Source organism: Oryx dammah, unplaced genomic scaffold (genome assembly GCF_014754425.2).
Source record: "Oryx dammah isolate SB20612 unplaced genomic scaffold, SCBI_Odam_1.1 HiC_scaffold_20, whole genome shotgun sequence".
NCBI classification, from domain to species: Eukaryota; Metazoa; Chordata; class Mammalia; order Artiodactyla; family Bovidae; genus Oryx; species Oryx dammah.
In genome coordinates, this window is record NW_024070204.1 from 67,073,733 (window position 1) to 67,092,279 (window position 18,547).

General features: G+C 49.3%; 1 protein-coding gene across 1 annotated transcript in view; it reads left to right on the top strand.

Annotated features, from left to right (window-relative positions):
• The window catches only part of SH3PXD2B (SH3 and PX domains 2B), a 120,249-nt gene extending 102,519 nt beyond the window's left edge, over positions 1-17,730 (top strand). The window contains exon 13 of the mRNA XM_040262750.1: positions 11,321-17,730. Coding sequence (XP_040118684.1) covers positions 11,321-12,877 — 1,557 coding nt within the window. The 3' untranslated portion in view covers positions 12,878-17,730. The remainder of the gene's footprint in view (positions 1-11,320) is intronic.
• The last annotated feature ends 817 nt before the right edge of the window (positions 17,731-18,547 follow it).

Genomic DNA, 18,547 nt, shown 5'->3' on the forward strand with positions numbered 1-18,547 from the left:
TGTGCACACACTGTATCTTTATCATCTGTCAGTGGACGTGTAGGTTGTCTCTACGCCTTGGCTGCAGTGAACACTGAGCTGCTTATCTGTTTGAGTTAGAGGTCTACCTGGATATGTACCCAGAAGTGGGATTGCTAAATCATTTGGCAAGTCTGTTTCTGGTTTTGTGAGGAACTTCCTTACTCACTTCCGTTCTCTCATGGCTGCACCAATCTATATTCCCACCAACAGTGTGGGAAGGTTCCCTTTTTTCCACAGCCTCTCCAGCATTTGTTATTGTAGATTTGTTTTTTTAATGATGGCTATTCTGACCCGTGTGAAGTGATATTTCATTGTAGTTTTGATTTACATTTCTCTAATAATTAGTGATAGTGAGCACCTTTTCATGTGCCTGTTGGCCATCTCTGTGTCTTCTTTGGAGAAGTGTCTGTTTAGGTCTTCTGCCTGTTTTTCAGTTAACCTGTTTGCTGTTTGTTGTTGAGTTGAATGAGCTGTTTATTTATTTTAGAAACTGAGCCTTGTCAGTTGCATCATATGTAAATATTTTTTCCCGGCCCGTGGGCTGTCTTTTCCTTTAGTTCACGGTTTCCTTCGCTGTACACAAGCTTGTACTACTTGAGATTCTTGGTCTAGGCACCATCTCCTACTTCTGCATTTTTTAAATTTTGGTAACAGCTTTATTGAGATATAATTCACATACCATACAAGTCAGTGATTTAAGGTATAAAATTCAGTGGTTTTTTTCGTACAGTTAGAAAGTTGTGCAACCACCACCATAATCAACATGAGAGCAGCTCGTCCCTCACATCAGGAGCCCTGTGCACGTTAGCAGTCGCTCTTCATTTCTCCTCATTCCCTCTCAGTGCCCCTGCCCCAGCCTTAGGCAACCGCTTCTCTGTTTTCTGTGTGCAGAGATTTATCAGTTTTAGGCTTTTCATATGTGTGGAATCATGTACTATGTGGCCTTTGTGACTGGCTTGCATTCTGTTTCTATCCCCTCCTTCCCTGCTTGCCTCTTCTCTCTCCTTTTATTTTTCCTCCTCTCCCATTTCTCTTCTCTTTCTCGAGGGGTTAGAGCTTGAAGGGAAGTCCATAAGTGATGGAGAAGCAGTTAGGTGCCAGCCACAGCACTCACACTTCACAGGCTGTGTCTCCCTTAATCATATTATCATTTATTCTTATGAGGCAGGAGTGGTTCAATCCCTGGTTTTCAGATGAGGAAGTTGTGGCTCAGATAAAAGGTGCTATTCAAAGTCACACAGCCAAAAGGTGACAGAGTCAGGATTCGAACCCTTGTCTGTCTCCAGATTAGAACCAGATGTATTGACAGCCTGCTGTTTATCTGCCGAGTATTTGAGGATCTCAGGAGGATGGAGACTGTATCTGTTTTTTATTTCTGTCACCCCAAAGCTAGCACAGTGTCTGGCACATGGTGGATTTGCAATAAGTGTTCTTAAATCAATGAAAATCCATCTCCCCGCTAGCCTCCTGCTAATACCCAGAAAACCAGGGAATGTTTTTCTCTTCATTCTCGCCTCTAACCCTGTCTGGTCCACAGTAGGTACTCAGAGAGCCATTCCTTTACGAATGCGCATTTGAATGAATGACGGGTACAGAGAGTGAACAGATGATTATGAGCCAGTGCATGAGTGTGGTATGTGTCCTAAGCGTCCGTGTCCTGGCCGTGCTGGGGCTTCCCTGTGGCATGGGGGCCTCTCTGGTTGCCATGTGTGGGCTTAGTTGCCCCACAGCATATGAGATCTTAGTTCCCCAACCAGAGACAGAACCCATGTTCCCTGCTTTGGAAAGCTGATCTTTTTTTTTTTTTTCTTTTAACTTCTTATTTTATACTGGGGTGTAGCTGATGCTGAAGCTGGAGCTCCAGTACTTTGGCCACCTGATGCAAAGTGCCGACTCATTGGAAAAGACCCTGATGCTGGGAAAGATTGAGGACAGGAGGAGAAGGGGGAGACAGAGGATGAGATGGTTGGATGGCATCATTGACTCCATGGACGTGAGTCTGAGCAAACTCCAGGAGATGGTGAAGGACAGAGAAGCCTGGTGCACTGCAGTCCATGGGGTCACAAAGAATAGAGTCAGACAGGACCGAGCAACTGAACACCACTAGGTGATTAACAAACAGTGCTGTAACAGTCTCAGGTGAACAGTCCAGGGACTCAGCAGTACATATGCATATATCCATTCTCCCCCAAACTTCCCTCCCATCCAGGCTGTGGAAGGTGGATTCTTAACCACTAGACCACCAGGGAAGTCCCCTAAGGGTCTTCAGTCCCTTTTCTAGACCTCCAAAGCACCCACCATTTTTCTGCAGCCCCGACGCCTCCCGCCTCCCTCTGTCTTCCTCTAGCGTCCCGGGACAGTGGCCCGGGGAGCCCAGGAGGAGGTGCTTCCCGTAGGTACACTGTGTGCCTCACCACCACTGGTTCTGCCCAAGGTGCTCCAGAGACGTCTTACGCCCAGTGCTCTCCAGTCCATGCAGGCATCAGGGGGGCTGTCTGAAGTGGTATTTAAAGAACCTGAGTTGAAGCCTCTCAAACTTATTTTTATAAAATTCAAATCCCAATTCTCACAGAGAAACTGAAGAGACAGGAGAAATACCTCCAAGACTCTGAAAGGGTCTTTATCTGCTCCTATTATTTTTCTCCCAGTCTGTTCTTACTAACTTCAAGTCCACAGAGCAATCTCTCAAGATATCCTGCTTGGGCTTCAAGATAAATTCTATGCCCAGTTCTTCCATTTTGCTGTTGCAAAACATGTAAGTTATTCTGATGTGAAACATACGCCTGTTTCTTAACATCTTTCCACATCAAGGGCTGTTCCTCCTCCCACTGCTGATCAGCCTTATTTTCACTGCTTTCCTCTGAACTCCTGCCCCACCTCTCTTGCTCTCTCTGCCTTTTGTTGTCTGAGTCATGTCTGAGTCTCTGTGACCCCATGGACTGCAGCACATTAGGCTTCCCTGTCCCTCTCTGCCTTTAACCTAGCTCTTAGCCCGCTGCCTGCTTTCTCATGGAAAGCACTCAAGGCCATTCTTTGAATGGAACTTGGCATATCAAAATCCAGCTTATTCTTCACATCCCTGCCTTGTCTGGGAAGCCTCCCTAGGTTCACAACGGTGTCCCTTCTCTACCCTTTGGGTAGTTTCTGTGGGTTTGTGTGGGTTTCCCAAGTGGCTCAGTGGTAAAGAATCGCCTGCCAACACAGGAAGCATGGGTTTAATCCCTGGGTCAGGAAGATCCCCTGGAGGAGGAAAGGGCAACCCACTCCAGTGTTCTTGCCTGGAAGACTCCATGGACAGAGGAGCCTGGTAGGCTGCAGTCCATAGGGTTGCAAGCACTCACGCGTGCACGATGGGTCCATACATTTCAGTCCTTAACTAAGCACAGGCCCTTATTTGTGTCCAGAATGCTTCCTTGTTTTAATTCTATTTTTGGCTGTGCTAGGTCTTTGTTGTTGCACACGGGCTTTCTCTAGTTGCAGCAAGCAGGGGAATCTTCCCAGACCAGGGATCAAACCTGTGTCTCCTTCGTTGGCAGGAGGATCCTTACCTGCTGGACCACCAGCGAAGTCCCATAATGCGTTCCTGACATTATGATGAATGAATGTTATTCTCCCCCTTTCTTCAGTGATTGACTTTTGAATTCCAGTCTTCTCTTGGCACGCTGAACAGATTATTCATTCTTGCCTTGGCACGCTGAACAGATTATTCATTCTCTTCTTGCATCGACCATTGCTAGTGAGGTGCTGCTATCAACTGTTCCTTGTTCTCTTTTTCATTAGCTGTCCTTCCTCTGATTTTCTCAGGAGCTCCTCACTGTCTTTAAAATGCTGACATTTCTCTACAGCATGTTTAGGTACCTTTCTTTATTTTTATCCTGCTCAGCATATGGTGGATCTTTTCAATTGTAGGACTAGGAGATCTACCTATAAAATTTCCCACTTGTACATAATTAAATATTGAGTATCTTCACTCTTTTTTATTCTTCCCCTCTGGAATGGTTATGAAACAGTATAAGAACTCTCTGTCTCTAATTTTTCTTTCATATTTTTCATTTTCATCACTGTTCTGCATTCCTGGTATATTCTGCTTTGTCTTTTAGTCCATTAATTGTTTTTTAACAATTCAGTCTCTTTCTTATTTTATTTCAGCAATTATCATTTTTATTTCCAAGAGCTCTTACTGCTTCTCTTTCATAGTTACCTGTTCATGTTTCACAATAGCCTATTCCTTCATGATTTCTATACTGCTCTTTATCTGTCTGAGAATATAAAATGTGTTCTTGTTCATGATCTCTTTCCTCAATGTTAAATCCTTTGCAGTGGTGTTGGTATTTATTTCGGTTCTTTTCGTGGTGTTAGTACTTGGGCTCTACAAAAAGAGGCAACAGACAGTCAAAGCCCAGCTGGGGAGTATCTCCAAGGGGCTGGTTGACTTCCAGTGGCTTCAGCGCCAGATTAGAGACTATGAGCAGTGTCATGCCTCTGACTCAAGTTTCCACTGTTTCCACTTGTGAGCAATCACTTCGTTCTCTCCACGTGCTTTACAGAAAAGGAGTAAAGGGCACAGAGGGGTCAACCGGCATGGTTGCTTCTGCCCTGGTATCGCAGGTAATCAATCCCCAGTGACTTGCCCCCGGACCTCACTAATCCTAGATTCTACCTCCTGGAAGCCTGGCAGGCCTTTTGCGGCAGAAGCCCGTGTAGCATTCCTGGGCCACTGCCCCCACTTACAGCTTCCATCCATCAGTGATCCTCACAGTTCCTGGTCCACTAACTTCTTGTCTGCCTCCTTCTGAGCCTGACTTTGTGTTCATTCATTCGTTTCCTGGCTCTATTGCACTAAAAGTAAACTGCTGTCCATCTCCCATCATGAAACCAGAAGTCCGCTTTGCAAATTATAAAAGTGTTTTGTTTTTTTCCCCAAGAGTGCTGAAAACCATGATAAAACCTTTTCCTTTAAGACGAGGAGTTTCCAGCATTTTGTGCAAACACACACCACTGTTTGAGCGTGCCAGCTAACAGGACATTTGCTGATAAGTACCAGCACTCATTGGCTTAGAATGTTACAGAATCTACCAGGGAATCCCAGACATTGTGCTAATGCTGAGGGCTGACTGTGTGCCACAGGGAGTGAGTGGATCCCTGGGGTTTTCTGGGGAGCTGGGGAGTCTCCCTTCAAGGCCCACCTCTACTTCAAGCAGACCCATTCCCCTTTCTTGTTTCTGGCTTTTATCCTGTCTGCTTTTTCCCAAGCTGAGCCAATAAATAGCTCGCATACCCAGCATTCTTTTCCAGAAGCACAGATGTAACCCATCCTTGAAACTTCTCTGCTTTATTGTTCCATGATGTTGGCATAGGTTCTGCCAGTGGTGACTTGAAGGACTCAGGTGAGAAATAGTTGTCCCTAAAGTTTTTGGTTTAACCAGGTACTCTTCTCTTAACATGATAAACACTGTTATCCTTTGTTTTCTTCTCGTTCAGTTTTGCTTCCTGGTTCAATTCAACACCATCCTAGTGTTCAGAATTCATTAATGGAAGTGCAGCATTCTAGCAGTATAGTTATAGGAATACCTTAGTCCTTTGTGTGGTTTATGTATCTTCAAGACATGTTTTACTAATGATGATATGATTATACAGGCACTTATCTGTGCCAGGTTCCTCATATCCTTGATAACTAATCTTCACAGAAGTCCCAAGAGGTTGATGATATGTTCAGCCCATTTTATACATGTGTTTGCAACAAAGAGAGGTTAGGTAAATGTCCAAGGTTACATATCTAGGAAGTGGTGGAGCTGGGATTTGAGCTTAGATCTCTCCTATTTTAAAGTCCATGCTATTTTCTTTCATCTCCATTCTTGTGATTTTGCATTTGCTTTTACAAGCCAACTTTGGAGATACTGCAGGTTCAGTTCCAGACTACCCCTATAAAGCCAAATTACAATAAAGCGAGTCACATGAATGTGTTGGTTTCCCAGTGCATAAAATTATGTTTGAATTCCCTGGTGCTCCAGTGGTTAGGGCTGTACGCTTCCACTTCAGGGACTGTGGGTTCAGTCCCTAGTCAGGGAACTAAGATTCCACATGCCAAACAGCAGAGCCAAAAAAAAAAATGTTATGTTGACACTACACTGCAGTCCATTAAGCATTATGTCTAAAAAAAAAATGTGCAGACTTTCATTTGAAAAATACTTAATTGCTTAAAATAATGTTACCAGTCATCTGAAACTTCAGTGAGTCATAATCTGTTTGTAACAATGACATCAAAGATCACTGATCACAGATCACCATTACTCATATGATAATGAAAAAGTTTGAAATATGATATTGTTCAGTCACTAAGTCCTGTCAGACTCTTTGCAGCCCCATGGACTTAGCCCCTCAGGCTCCCCTGTCCTTCACTATCTCCCTGAGTTTGCTCAGATTCATGTCCACTGAGTCAGTGATGCTATCTAACCATCTCATCTTCTGCTGTCCCCTTCTCCTTTTGCCTTCAATCTTTCCCAGCATCAGGGTCTTTTCCATGAATTAGCTTTTGGCATTAGGAGGCCATAACATTGGAGCTTCACTTTCGGCATCAGTCCTTCCAATGAATATTCAGGGTGATTTCCTTTTGGATTGACTGGTTTGACCTTCTTGCAGTCCAAGCAATTCTCAAGATCCTCTCCAGCACCACAATTTGAAAGCACCAATTCTTTAGCACTCAGTCTTCTTTATAGTCCCACTCACATCTGTACCTTTCAGTATTTCAGTTCAACGCTCAGTCGTGTCTGACTCTTTGTGACCCCATGAATCGCAGCACACCAGGCCTCCCTGTGGATCACCAATTCCCAGAGTTCACTCAGACTCACATCCATCGAGTCATTGATGCCATCCAGCCATCTCATCCTCTGTCGTCCCCTTCTCCTCCTGCCCCCAATCCCTCCCAGCACCAGAGTCTTTTCCAGTGAGTAAACTCTTCGCATGAGGTGGCCAAAGTACTGGAGTTTCAGCTTTAGCATCATTCCTTCCAAAGAAATCCCAGGGCTGATCTGCTTCAGGATGGACTGGTTGGATCTCCTTGCAGTCCAAGGGACTCTCAAGAGTCTTCTCCAACACCACAGTTCAAAAGCATCAATTCTTCGGCGCTCAGCTTTCTTCACAGTCCAACTTTCACATCCATACATGACTACTAGAAAAACCATAGCCTCGACTAAACGGACCTTTGTTGGCAAAGTAATGTCTCTGCTTTTGAATATGCTATCTAGGTTAGTCATAACTTTCCTTCCAAGGAGTAAGCATCTTTTAATTTCATGGCTGCAGTCACCATCTGCAGTGATTTTGGAGCCCCCAAAAATAAAGTCTGACACTGTTTCCACTGTTTCCTCATCTATTTGCCATGAAGTAATGGGACCAGATGCCATGATCTTCGTTTTCTGAATGTTGAGCTTTAAGCCAACTTTTTCACTCTCCTCTTTCATTTTCATCAAGAGGCTTTTTAGTTCCTCTTCACTTTCTGCCATAAGGGTGGTGTCATCTGCATATCTGAGATTATTGGTATTTCTCCTGGCAATCTTGATTCCAGCTTGTGCTGACTACTGGAAAAACCATGGCTTTGACTACATGGACCTTTGTTAGCAAAGTGATGTCTCTGCTTTTTAATATGCTGTCTAGGTTTGTTATAGCTTTCCTTCCAAAGAACATATGTCTTTTAATTTCATGGCTGCAGTCACTGTCCACAGTGATATTTTGGAGCCCAAGAGAAGAAAATCTGTCACTGTGTCCATTTGTTCCCTGCTTGCCATGAAATGATGGGACTGGACGCCATCATCTTAGTTTTTTGAATGTTGAATTTTAATTAGCTTTTTCACTCTCCTCTTTCACCCTCATCAAGAGACTCTTTAGTTCCTCTTCACTTTCTGCCATTAGAGTGGTATTATCTACATACCTGAGGTTGTTGATATCTCTCCCAGCAATCTTGATTCCAGCTTGTGCTTCATCTAGCCCAGCGTTTCTCATGATGTACTCTGCATATAAATTAAATAAGCAGGGTGACAGTATACAACCTTGTCATACTCCTTTCCCAGTTTTGAACCAGTTAGTTGTCCCGTATTCAGTTTTACTGTTGCTTCTTGGTCTACATACAGATTTCTCAGGAAACAGGTAAGGTGGTCTAGTGTTCCCGTCTCTTTAAGAATTTTCCAGTTTGTTGTGATCCACACAGTCAAAGGCTTCCCTGATGGCTCACTGGGTAAATAGTCCACCTGTAATGCAGGAGACACAGGAGTCGCGGGTTCGAACCCTGGGTCAGGAAGATCCCTTGGAGGAGGAAATGGCAACCCAGTCCAGTATCCTTGCCTGAAAACTCCCATGGACAGAGAAGCCTGGTGGACTACAGTCCAAAGGGTGGCAGCGAGTCAGACAGGACTCAGCAGCTAAGCACAAGCACACACAACAAGTGCACAGTCAAAGATGTTAGCCTGTCATTGAAAAAGAAATAGATGTTTTTCTGGAATTCCCTAGCTTTCCCTATGATCCAAGGAATGTTTGCAAATTGATCTTTGGTTCCTCTGCCTTTTGTAAACCCAGCTTGTACATCTGGAAGTTCTCAGCTCACATACAGATGCAGCCTAGCTTGAAGGATTTTGAACATAACCTTGCTAGCATCTGAGATAAGCGCAATTGCACAGTAGTTTGAACATTCTTTGGCATTGCCCTTTTTTGGGATTGGCATGAAAACTGATCTTTTCCAGTCCTGTAGTAAGAATGACGAAAATGTGACAGAAAGATATGAAGGGAACAACTGCTGTTGAAAAAATAGCACCAATAGACTTGCTCAATGCAAGGTTGCCACAGACCTTCAATTTGTTAAAAAAAAAAAAATGCAGTATCTGTAGAGCCCAATTGAGTGAAGCACAAGAAAACAAGGTGTGTCTGTATTCTCAGTAGCTCTTAGCTTCTCTCTAGTAAATGAAAACTACCATACGTGATGATTAAGAACACAGATATGCAGGGACTTCCCTGGTGGCCCAGGGGGCCTGGGTTCCACCCCTGGTCAGGGAACTAGACCCCCACAGGCCGCAACTAAGACTGTACATGCTGTATCCTGCATGCCACAGCTAAGACTCGGTGCAGTCAAATAAATAAAAGTAAATTTTTTAAAATGATAAATTAAAATTACCTTTTAACAACAACAAAACTAAAAAGAACAAAAACGTTTAGAGCTTCTGCCACGGTACATGGTAGAATGTACGCTTAGCAAACCCTCCCTGATGTCTTAGTTTGATTACTGTTCTGTTTTTGTTCGCTTATGCACATACTTAGAGTTTAAATTTACGGATGTGCCAGCAATGACTTGTACGCCAAGAATCACCTGTAATCATCACCAGAGCTAGCATGTGTTGGTAAGACGCTGGCCACCCGCACATAAAGGACTTCCATTTCTCATTACCCTTTCCTGGAGAGACTCCAATGGGACGTGTTAAATACCTGCCTGCCGTGTGCCTGCTGCGCGCCCAGTGCTCTCCCCTGAAGTTTAGTTACTAGTAGGTAGCATTTTCCCTCCTTTACCAAGCGCTGCTGCACACATTCCCTTCTGTGGTCGTCATGGAAACCCTGCGTGTGGGTGTGATCGTTCTTCCTCTCCTCTCTGTTTTGTGGCTCAGCGTCTCAGGCCCGGGGCTGACCGGGGCTGTTCAGGCGGCCAGAACCGAGCCCGGCCTCTGCTCCGGCGCTGGGTCTGTGGCTGCGCTTCCTCTCTGGTCTGGGCGGCAGAGTGCAACAGCAGAACTGCACCCACAGCCCTCAGCCTCGGCGGTTTCTCACCTTGAGCACGATTTCCCTCCCCCCACCCCTAGCAGGGTCCCCTTTCCAGGGCAGGGCTCGGTTGTGGTAAGGACTCGGGCTTTGGAGCCTGTTCCCCAGCCTTTGACTCCCATCTCCACCCCTGACATTCTGTGTGAGCCTCTGCGAGTTCTTCAGCTCTCATGGGGCTCAGCTCTGCAAGTGTACAATGGCGTGAAAATCCCTGTCTTCTCTGGCGGTTGTAATGATTAGTCAGCTGTCCCGTGCACAGAGCCTGCTGATGTATTGCTGTGTATTTGTTTGCTCCGACTACCCTCACCAAAGACCACAGACTGGTTGGTTTAAACAGCAGAGGTGTTATTTTCTCATATTCTTAAGGCTGGTTGTTCAAGGTCAAGGTGTCAGGTTTAGCCTCTCCTTGGTTCACAACCAGTGAATGTGCTGTGTCCTAATCTCCTCTTATAAGGATAACAATTCATGACCCCACCCCAACGACTCCTAATTACCTCTTAATTAATTAACCTAATTACCTCTTTAAAAGCTCTGTTTTCAAATAGAGTCACAGTCTAAGGTAGGGAGGTTAGGGCTTAGCGTGTGAAGGTGGGGGGGGCCTCAATGCAGCCCATAATACGGAGCATGTACACCTTTCACCCATGTGAATTCAGCCACATGGTGCTAAACAAAAAGGAGACAGGAAACGAAAGATCTTAGATAAGATGAATGATTCTACCCACCATTCCAGTCAATGAGCGTGTGTCCCAGAGGGAGAGAGAGATGAGAGGGGAGTCTATTAAACCTCCATCAGCATCGGTTCCCCTGTATCCAAACATGAGCGGGTGTGACTCCCCCAGTTAAGGGTGCATGTTTTTCATACACCATGCCTGTAAACACCAGCCAGCTTCTTTGTCGGTGCTCAACCAAAGGATTCAGGCTAGTTTGGGCTGTACTGGGGGTTTGTCTTGAACCACTTCAGCATTTTAGCAGACACTGCTGGTGGCCTGCCCTGCATCCTCGCCCCCTGACTGCTTCCCACCCTCTATGCTCGTTTGAGGGCACCACCCCGAAATGGGGGAGGTTAATGTCCAGGTGCTGGGGGCCTAGGAGTCAGGAGGTCAGTGTCCCCACCCCATGTCTGATTCTGCACTGTCTCTCATAGGGTCCTGTTGGATTAAGCCCCACTGGCCTAGAGCCTTAACCTGTTCCTAACTGGCCCTCCCTTTCCTCACTTCCGCTTCCTGGAACCATCTCTCAAATTACCTACTTACACCAGAGTTCATATCTCAAGGACTGCTTTTGGGAGGAATCCTAAAGTAGACAAGCACCTACCCCTGTGTAAGATGCTTCTTATACACAGCGGTCTCCATAGATGGTCCGCCCCGTAGATACGGTCCGGGAACCTACCAAATGTGAAATGTCTCTGATTCTAGAGCCTCAGTGGCACGTGGGCTCTCCCGGCCCACCCTGGCCCCCAGCCCTGCCTCCATTCTTACTCAGAGCTTTCCTCTGCCCTCCCTTTCAGGTGATCGAGAAGAACTTAAGCGGCTGGTGGTACATTCAGATCGAAGATAAGGAGGGATGGGCCCCAGCGACCTTCATTGACAAGTATAAGAAGACTAGCAATGCCTCAAGACCCAACTTCCTGGCTCCCCTGCCCAACGAGGTGGCACAGCTCCGGCTTGGGGACACGGCAGCAACGGAGAACAGCTCAGGCAGTGAAGCCGGTGGCCCCTCCCGGCCCCTGCCCGACGCCCCGCACGGCGCGGGGGACTCCGGGACGCCGTGGGCCAAAGACTGGAAGGGTGGTAAGGAGCTGCTGAGGAAGGCATCTTCAGACACATCTTCGTGTGCAGGCTACGAGGAGATCTCAGACCCCGACCTGGAGGAGAAGCCCAGCCTCCCTCCCCGGAAAGAATCCATCATCAAGTCGGAAGGGGAGCTGCAGGAGCGGCAGAGGGTGGAGCAGTTCAGGGGCTCGCCACCCAAGCCGCCGGGCGTGATCTTGCCAACGATCCCAGCCAAACACGCCCCGCCGGCCCGGGACAGCAGGAAAGCGGAGCCCAAACCTGAGAAAAGCAAGCTGTTCCAGCCGAAAAATGAGACGGGGCTGGAGTGCGGCCACAGAGTGCTGGCCAAGGAGGTGAAGAAGCCCAGCCTGCGACCTGTCTCCAGGTCCAAAGCTGGCCCGCCGGAGGAGAAGCCGGAAGCCGTTCCCCAGAACCTTTTCTTGAAGTCCAAACCTCAGGTTAGGCCAAAACCAGCTCCTTCCCCCAGGACAGAGCCACCTCAGGGCGAAGACCCAGTGGACATCTGTAACCTCCGGAGCAAGCTCAGGCCTGCCAAGTCCCAGGAGAAGGCCTCTGTAGATGGAGAGAGCAGCCTCCAGGCAGGAGGAGGCCAGGATGGGGCCTTCAGTCGTGGCTTCCCTCCAGGGGAGGGGCCTGGCCGTGCCCAGGACAGGACGAGCAAGCAGGAGGGGCCCAGCCCAAAGGAGGCGCCCTGCAGAGCCCCTCCAAGGCCAGCCAAGACTGCCGATCCTGTGCCTAAGGTTGCGCCGGTCCCTCTCCAAGAGGCTTCCCTCCAGAGGCCTGTGGTCCCGCCTCGGAGACCGCCACCCCCCAAGAAAACCTCCTCATCATCTAGGCCCCTTCCAGAGGTCAGAGGGCCCCTTCCAGAGGTCAGAGGGCCGCAGCGGGAGAGCAGCGAAGGCAAGGCAGCTCCTGCCCCAGGCCGGGCCCTGCTTGTCCCCCCGAAAGCCAAACCTTTTCTCTCCAACTCCTCAGGGGGCCAGGATGACATGCGAGGCAAAGGTGGGCTGGGGCCACGGATGATGGGCAAGATGGGAGAAAACAAGGAGAAAGTGGCTGCAGGCCCTTTCCCCAGCACCGACGGCCCGAAGGACTTGTACGTGGCCGTGGCCAACTTTGAAGGAGACCAAGATACCAGCGGCTTCCAGGAGGGGACAGTGTTTGAGGTCCGGGAAAAGAACAGCAGCGGCTGGTGGTTCTGCCAGGTCCAGAGCGGGGCCCCATCCTGGGAAGGGTGGATTCCTTCCAACTATCTCAGAAAGAAGCCCTAGTCGCCTCCTCTCCTGCCTGGAGGTCTTGTGCATCCCTGCTGGCTTTACCCACATATTTAATATGCCGGTTAATTTATCATCTTCCACGCAACATCAAAGGAAGGAAGAATGGAATACTGTGGTTTCTTCTCTGGGTGGAGAGTGACTCCTCCCATCATAGCATCCCCTGGAGGCTTTGAGGCCACACCCCTTTCTCTCGACTCAACATCCCTGCCTTAAGGCCAGTGGCATTGCCACCCAGCAGCTTGCTGCCCACCCAGCAGTGGGACCCTGACTCTGAGGCTTCTGGGACCAGAACCATCATCTGGAGGAACCGCAGAAAGGGTTTCTCGTTGCTCGGATCAGACAGAGTCCTAAGAACGTCCCCAGCTTCCTACCCAGTTCATTCATGTCCAGCGACTTGATTCACTTGCTTCCCAAATGTCTGGTCCCAAAAATAACTTTCTCGTGTAGAAGTCGGCTCCGTTGCTGATTCCAGGGAGGTGTCCTCTTCCCCAAGGCCTCAGGTCCCCGGGCCTCTCAGGTTCAAGCAGATGCAGCTGCCCCAGGCATGAGGCCTGGAGGCCCACCCAGCCATCCTCCCTTCTGTGCTGGGACCCTGATCAGTTCTAGAGGATTGCAGCCAGCTGCAAGCACGATTCACTTTCCTGCTGCGGACTCTGGTCCAACCCAAGGCATTTAAACAAGAGTCCCCAGTCTGCTTTTGGGGGGCCTTTCACTTCTGCCTCCCTAGTGCAAGAATCTCAAAGTTTGTTTGAGAAAGGGGACCCTTCACAGGCCACGCCCCCTGCGAACGCCTCTTTGCTGAGTAGCTAATTTGTGCCAAACACTGTACTTGGCACTTTCCCTTCAGGTGGAGCCCTCACAATAGCCCTCTCTGATCCAGTGTACCTGTTTTATAGATGAGAAACTGGGGTTCGGGGTGCCCAAGGGCACACTAGCTGGGAAGAGGAGGGAAGGGGGTGTGAGTCTAGGCTGGCCTGACTTAAATGCCTGTGCCCTGTGAGAGCCAACCAGGCGGGGGAGAGGGAGATGCCAGCGGGCTGCCCTGGGTGTGCGTCGGGGGCCACGTGGCTGCTCCCTGTCCCACCACCCCTCCAACCCCTTGTGGCATCTGCTGAAGGCTCCCCTGAACCCCCACAGCTGCACCACCCAGGGGCTGCCCAGCACCCTGGTGTTGCCACGGAGCCCTGCTTCCTGCTCTTGTGCTGGTGCCCCCCGGGGATAGAGCTTATGAAGAGAAGGGAGCCACGGTGGTCACACATGCCAGTCCCAAGGGACCCCAGTGGCCCAAGGGCCAGTGGCCCAAGGGCCAGCGGCTGGATCTTCAGCAGACTGAGCAGAGTTAAGCAGTAGCCCCATGGGGGGCCCAGGGGCCAGGCAGAGCCTTCTGTCTCTCTCCGCTGCTGCTTCCTGCTGCTCTCTGGTTCTTGGAGAGTAGTTTTCTTCCTTTTCTTTTTTTTCCCATGCACCCTCCCTCTCTGTGGGAAAGAACCCAGGGCAGCCCTTGCACCCATTTGACTGATGTGGTTCACTGAGGCACATAGAGGCACAGTTACACTACAGAACAAGAATCAGGACCCAGGGTTTCTGGCTCCTGGCCCACAGCCTGTGGCCCAGCTTGCCTGGGCTGGGGTGGGGCTGGGGAACAACGTGAGAGGGCAGCACACGCCCTGTACCCCCTTCTCTGCAGGACCGGAAGTAGCCCCGTCCTGCCCCAGAGGCTCTGACTCGGAGCCGTCATCTGCTGCCATGCTCTTGTGGCCTCCTGGCGGCTGCTTGCAGTGCCAAGGACTGATGTGGAGACAGTCCTCTACGCCCTCCCCGACTCCCATACCCCCCGCCCACTGCTGTGTGGGCTGTGGACGCTGCTGCAGAAGGAGCCTCCCCTGACCCACAGCAGCATCTTTATCCCTCCCTTCAGCAGGTCTGTCCGTCCCACACCCCAGAGTCTGGGGCAGGGCTCCAGGGTTCCCTTGCAGGAAGCTCCAAGGTTGCCCCTTGGCCCTGTGCCCAGAACTTTGCGGGGGTCAGTAGCAGCCAGGGACAGGAGGGAGAATGGGAGAGGGCCACCCACCCTCCAAGGTCCCCTCATCTGGGGGGAGGCCCCGTAGCATCTTTCCCTGAGTTTTTGACCCACGTTGGTTTAAACACCATTTGTGAAGCTGTTATGTAGGATTTGACTACCTTTCAAAAGACGCAACTCTCAATTTTTTTTTCCAATTCTTTCTCTGCATTCATGAGACTTTTCTACTATTTTGTGAGCACCTACTATGTGCCAGGCATTGAGTAAAGGCCAGGCCGTGGGTGGCTCCATGCCTGGCTGTGAAGAGCTTGGGTTCTTGTGTGCAGATTCCACTGAAGGGGTTTGTCTTTGACCTCATCTCCTCCTCCCAGGGGTCAGCTATGTGGGAAGGACAGCTTCTCCCTTTCCCAGGGCAGAAAGTTTTCCCTGCACTTGAAAGAATTCACCTTTTTACTATTATTCTGACATGAACTGAAGGTACTAAAGCCACACTCCTCTCTCTTCACCATTCTTTCTTGAGGATGCCTCTGTAGCCTGAGTCTCGTCTCTCCATCTCTTCCTATTACAGTGACGGCACTTCCCCAGGCAGCTGCAAGGGGTGGTCCCAGTGGCTAGGGGCGCTCCCTCACTGTCCTCACCTGGCGACCTAGGTTTACACCATGACTGTAGCCACCACTCTGTGAGCCTTTGCTGGAACAAAGGCAAACTTCCTGGACCTGGAGTCACCACCATGGCACATGTCATATGAATGGCGTGGGGCCATAGGAGTATCTGCCATGCTGAGTGCCAGGCAGGTTCCCGGTACTCAACACTCCTTTAACATCCTCCTCACTTCAACCCTGTGAGGTGCATAGGGTCAGCCCCAATCTGCAGTGAGAACATTGAGGTTCAGAGGATGAAATCACGTGCCCCACGTCATCCAAACAGTGACCAGGCCAAGACTTGAATCCGGGAATTTTTCTCACCAGGGCCCATGACCTTTCCTTTGCCATCAGCAGTGAAATGTTGATGATGCTTTCAGGGAAGCAGTGACCCTCCCTCTTAATTTAGATTTTTCCTCCCCGACCCCACAATCACAGATGTCAGTAGGTCACAGGCCAAATGCCAGTCCAGAAGAGGCAGGCATCCTTGGGATGGCTGTCTTATCTTACATCCTAGGGCAAAACTACAGCTCGTGGTAACACCAGATCTTTGGGGAAAACTGAGTTTTAGGACCACTGCTTGATAAAATAAGCCTTTGCTTGAGTTTTTTTATTCTGAATTTATTTGCCATCTGATGGCTTTACATCCTAGTCTCAGGATGAGACTTGGGGAGAGCTGGGCTGCAGCTGGAGCCCTGCCAGGCTTCCAGTAGGTGTGTTAGGCATCCTCCACACAGCCTCTCCCTGTGATTGGTTTCTTAGGCCAAGTTCTTGGCCTTAAAACGTTTCTGGGCCCACTGGGGATGTCCTCATCAAGTAGAATGTAGGAAAACAAACTTGCCACAATAAAGGACCAGTGCCAAATCTCCCCAAAGTTTGGAAGGCCCTCTGCTTAGGCTGAGAGATGGGACTATCTAGTATTCAGTTTGTACTGAGTGGAATGGAGAAGAAATGGCTCCTGCCCTCAAATAGCTGGCAGGTCAACATCATCAAGAACAGGAGCGTGCGTGGCCCGGCTCAGCTCCTATCCTCTGTTTCCGAGTCTTGGGCTGCTCTCTGGGAGGTCTCGCCCTTCACTTTGGGCTGTGACATTGGACACAAAACAGCCTGAGTCACGTGTGGCAGTCTTGTCCCCTCCTCGATTGTCCAGGCCCACCCTTCAGGACCCTGCTGCAAACAGCCATATATACCATAGACCAAAGATGAACTGTCATCAGACCATGGGGCCTGAAAGAGGAGGAGCAGGGCTGGCATTGAGGCCTGAGGTTGCGGAGAGCCCTCCCTTGGCCTGCAGGAGTTGCTCCTGACGGCTAAGCTTCTCACGTCCAGATGCGCCTCAGCCTGTGAAGATCACAGAGCTGTGGAGTCGCAGGGTTAAAACGAGTGGGCTCCAGAGTGGTCCAACTGTAGACTGTACCATCCAGCCCCGTGGGGGTAATGTCTGCTTTCTGGTGCTACCTTGCCAAGTTTCAAGCCACCCATTGCGTGTCAGCACCCTGCCTTCTCTCCCACTTTTATCTATACTCCAAAGTCAGCCTTTTTGGCTCCCCTCGGGGACAAGGGACTCAACGTCTGTTGTCCTTGAAGAGACCAAACCCAGTGCCACAGCCAGCATCCTTCACTTTCGGGTCTTTATAAACATACAAAAGGAGGTGCCCCCGCCAGGCTTATTACAGCAATAAGCAATTCTAACACAACTAAAGGTGTCCGTATTTTATCCCAGTGTGTGCCTGTCTGTGCCATTGTGCCCAAGAAATTGTTAATAGCCACGCCCCCTTCCTTCTCGGGATGATGACCCAGTGGTCACCGTGGCTACAACCCACATTTCCTGCTTCAGGAAGCCACCAAGTAACGAGGCTGTTTCTGGCATACCTCCAGAACAGTGGGCACTGACAGCGTTGCCCACCGCCTGGTGTCTGCTCCCAGGATGATGCTGGAGGTCTCTGGGTATCTCAGCACTCCTCGTACCCGTGGCAAGCTGACAAATTCTGGTGGTGGTCTTTGTTTCCTTTTAACACTCAAAAAAATATGTGAGCATATATAATGTCAGGGGGAGGGGTGATGAACAATGAATTAGCTGTAGCATGTATAAACTATATACTTTACCATTAGACTCTTTCTTTTCTTTCTTTTTTTTTTTTTTTAATAAAAAAGAGTGCTTGACTGGTTTCAAGCTTCATTGTGAAGATGTGTCTATGGATTTTATTTGGCTGAAGAAAGGGTGAGTAGCTTTGTGCCCTCACATCTTGGCCTGGATTCGAAGATCAGAAAGCAGAAGTGTGTGTGAGCTCGGTTTGGGCATTGCTCAGAAATAGGGATGACTTCTCTTTGGGCTCTTGTGCACTTTGATTCTTTTAACTGCAGTATTCAGAAACCAAGAGAGAGCTTCCTTGTATTTGCTGGGTGTCTCCTCCATTTGGCCCGGTGTCTAAAGATGGAAAACTTTTATGTGTCCAGGGAGCTTGGACCTCTCTCTGGCATTGCCTGCTGATGGACAGGGAGGTGGTGGGTGTAGCCAGGGTTAGGACTGCCCAGACCACTTGCTCCTAGGAGGCAGAGAGCATTGCCTGTTGGACTTTCCCAAGGGCTGAGCTAAGGAAAGGCCAACCACCAGTGTGGAGCCTCCTTGGTCCCAGGTGAATCTTTAAACAAAAGGACACACAACCACCCACCTTCCTAAGAACGGAAGAATGGAACCAAGCAGAGTCCTTGCACAGAAGAACTTCAAGGGGGAGGGTTTATATACAGTATTCATCCCACCTTGGAGGAAACAGTCTAAAGCAGTAATCTGGTGCACCTTAAGAATCATCTTCGTTCCCATAGAAAAGTCATTATATGGTTTACCCCCTACTCCTTCCCCTACCCCCTGCCCCAAGGAGCATTTTCTCCCAAATCTCCCAAACCAGGAGGGCTTATACAAGAGTATAACTGCTGATGACCATGGCATGGCTTCCCGGGACAGGCGCGCAGCGGCCCCGGAGCCTCACGGCTTGGGATGGAAAC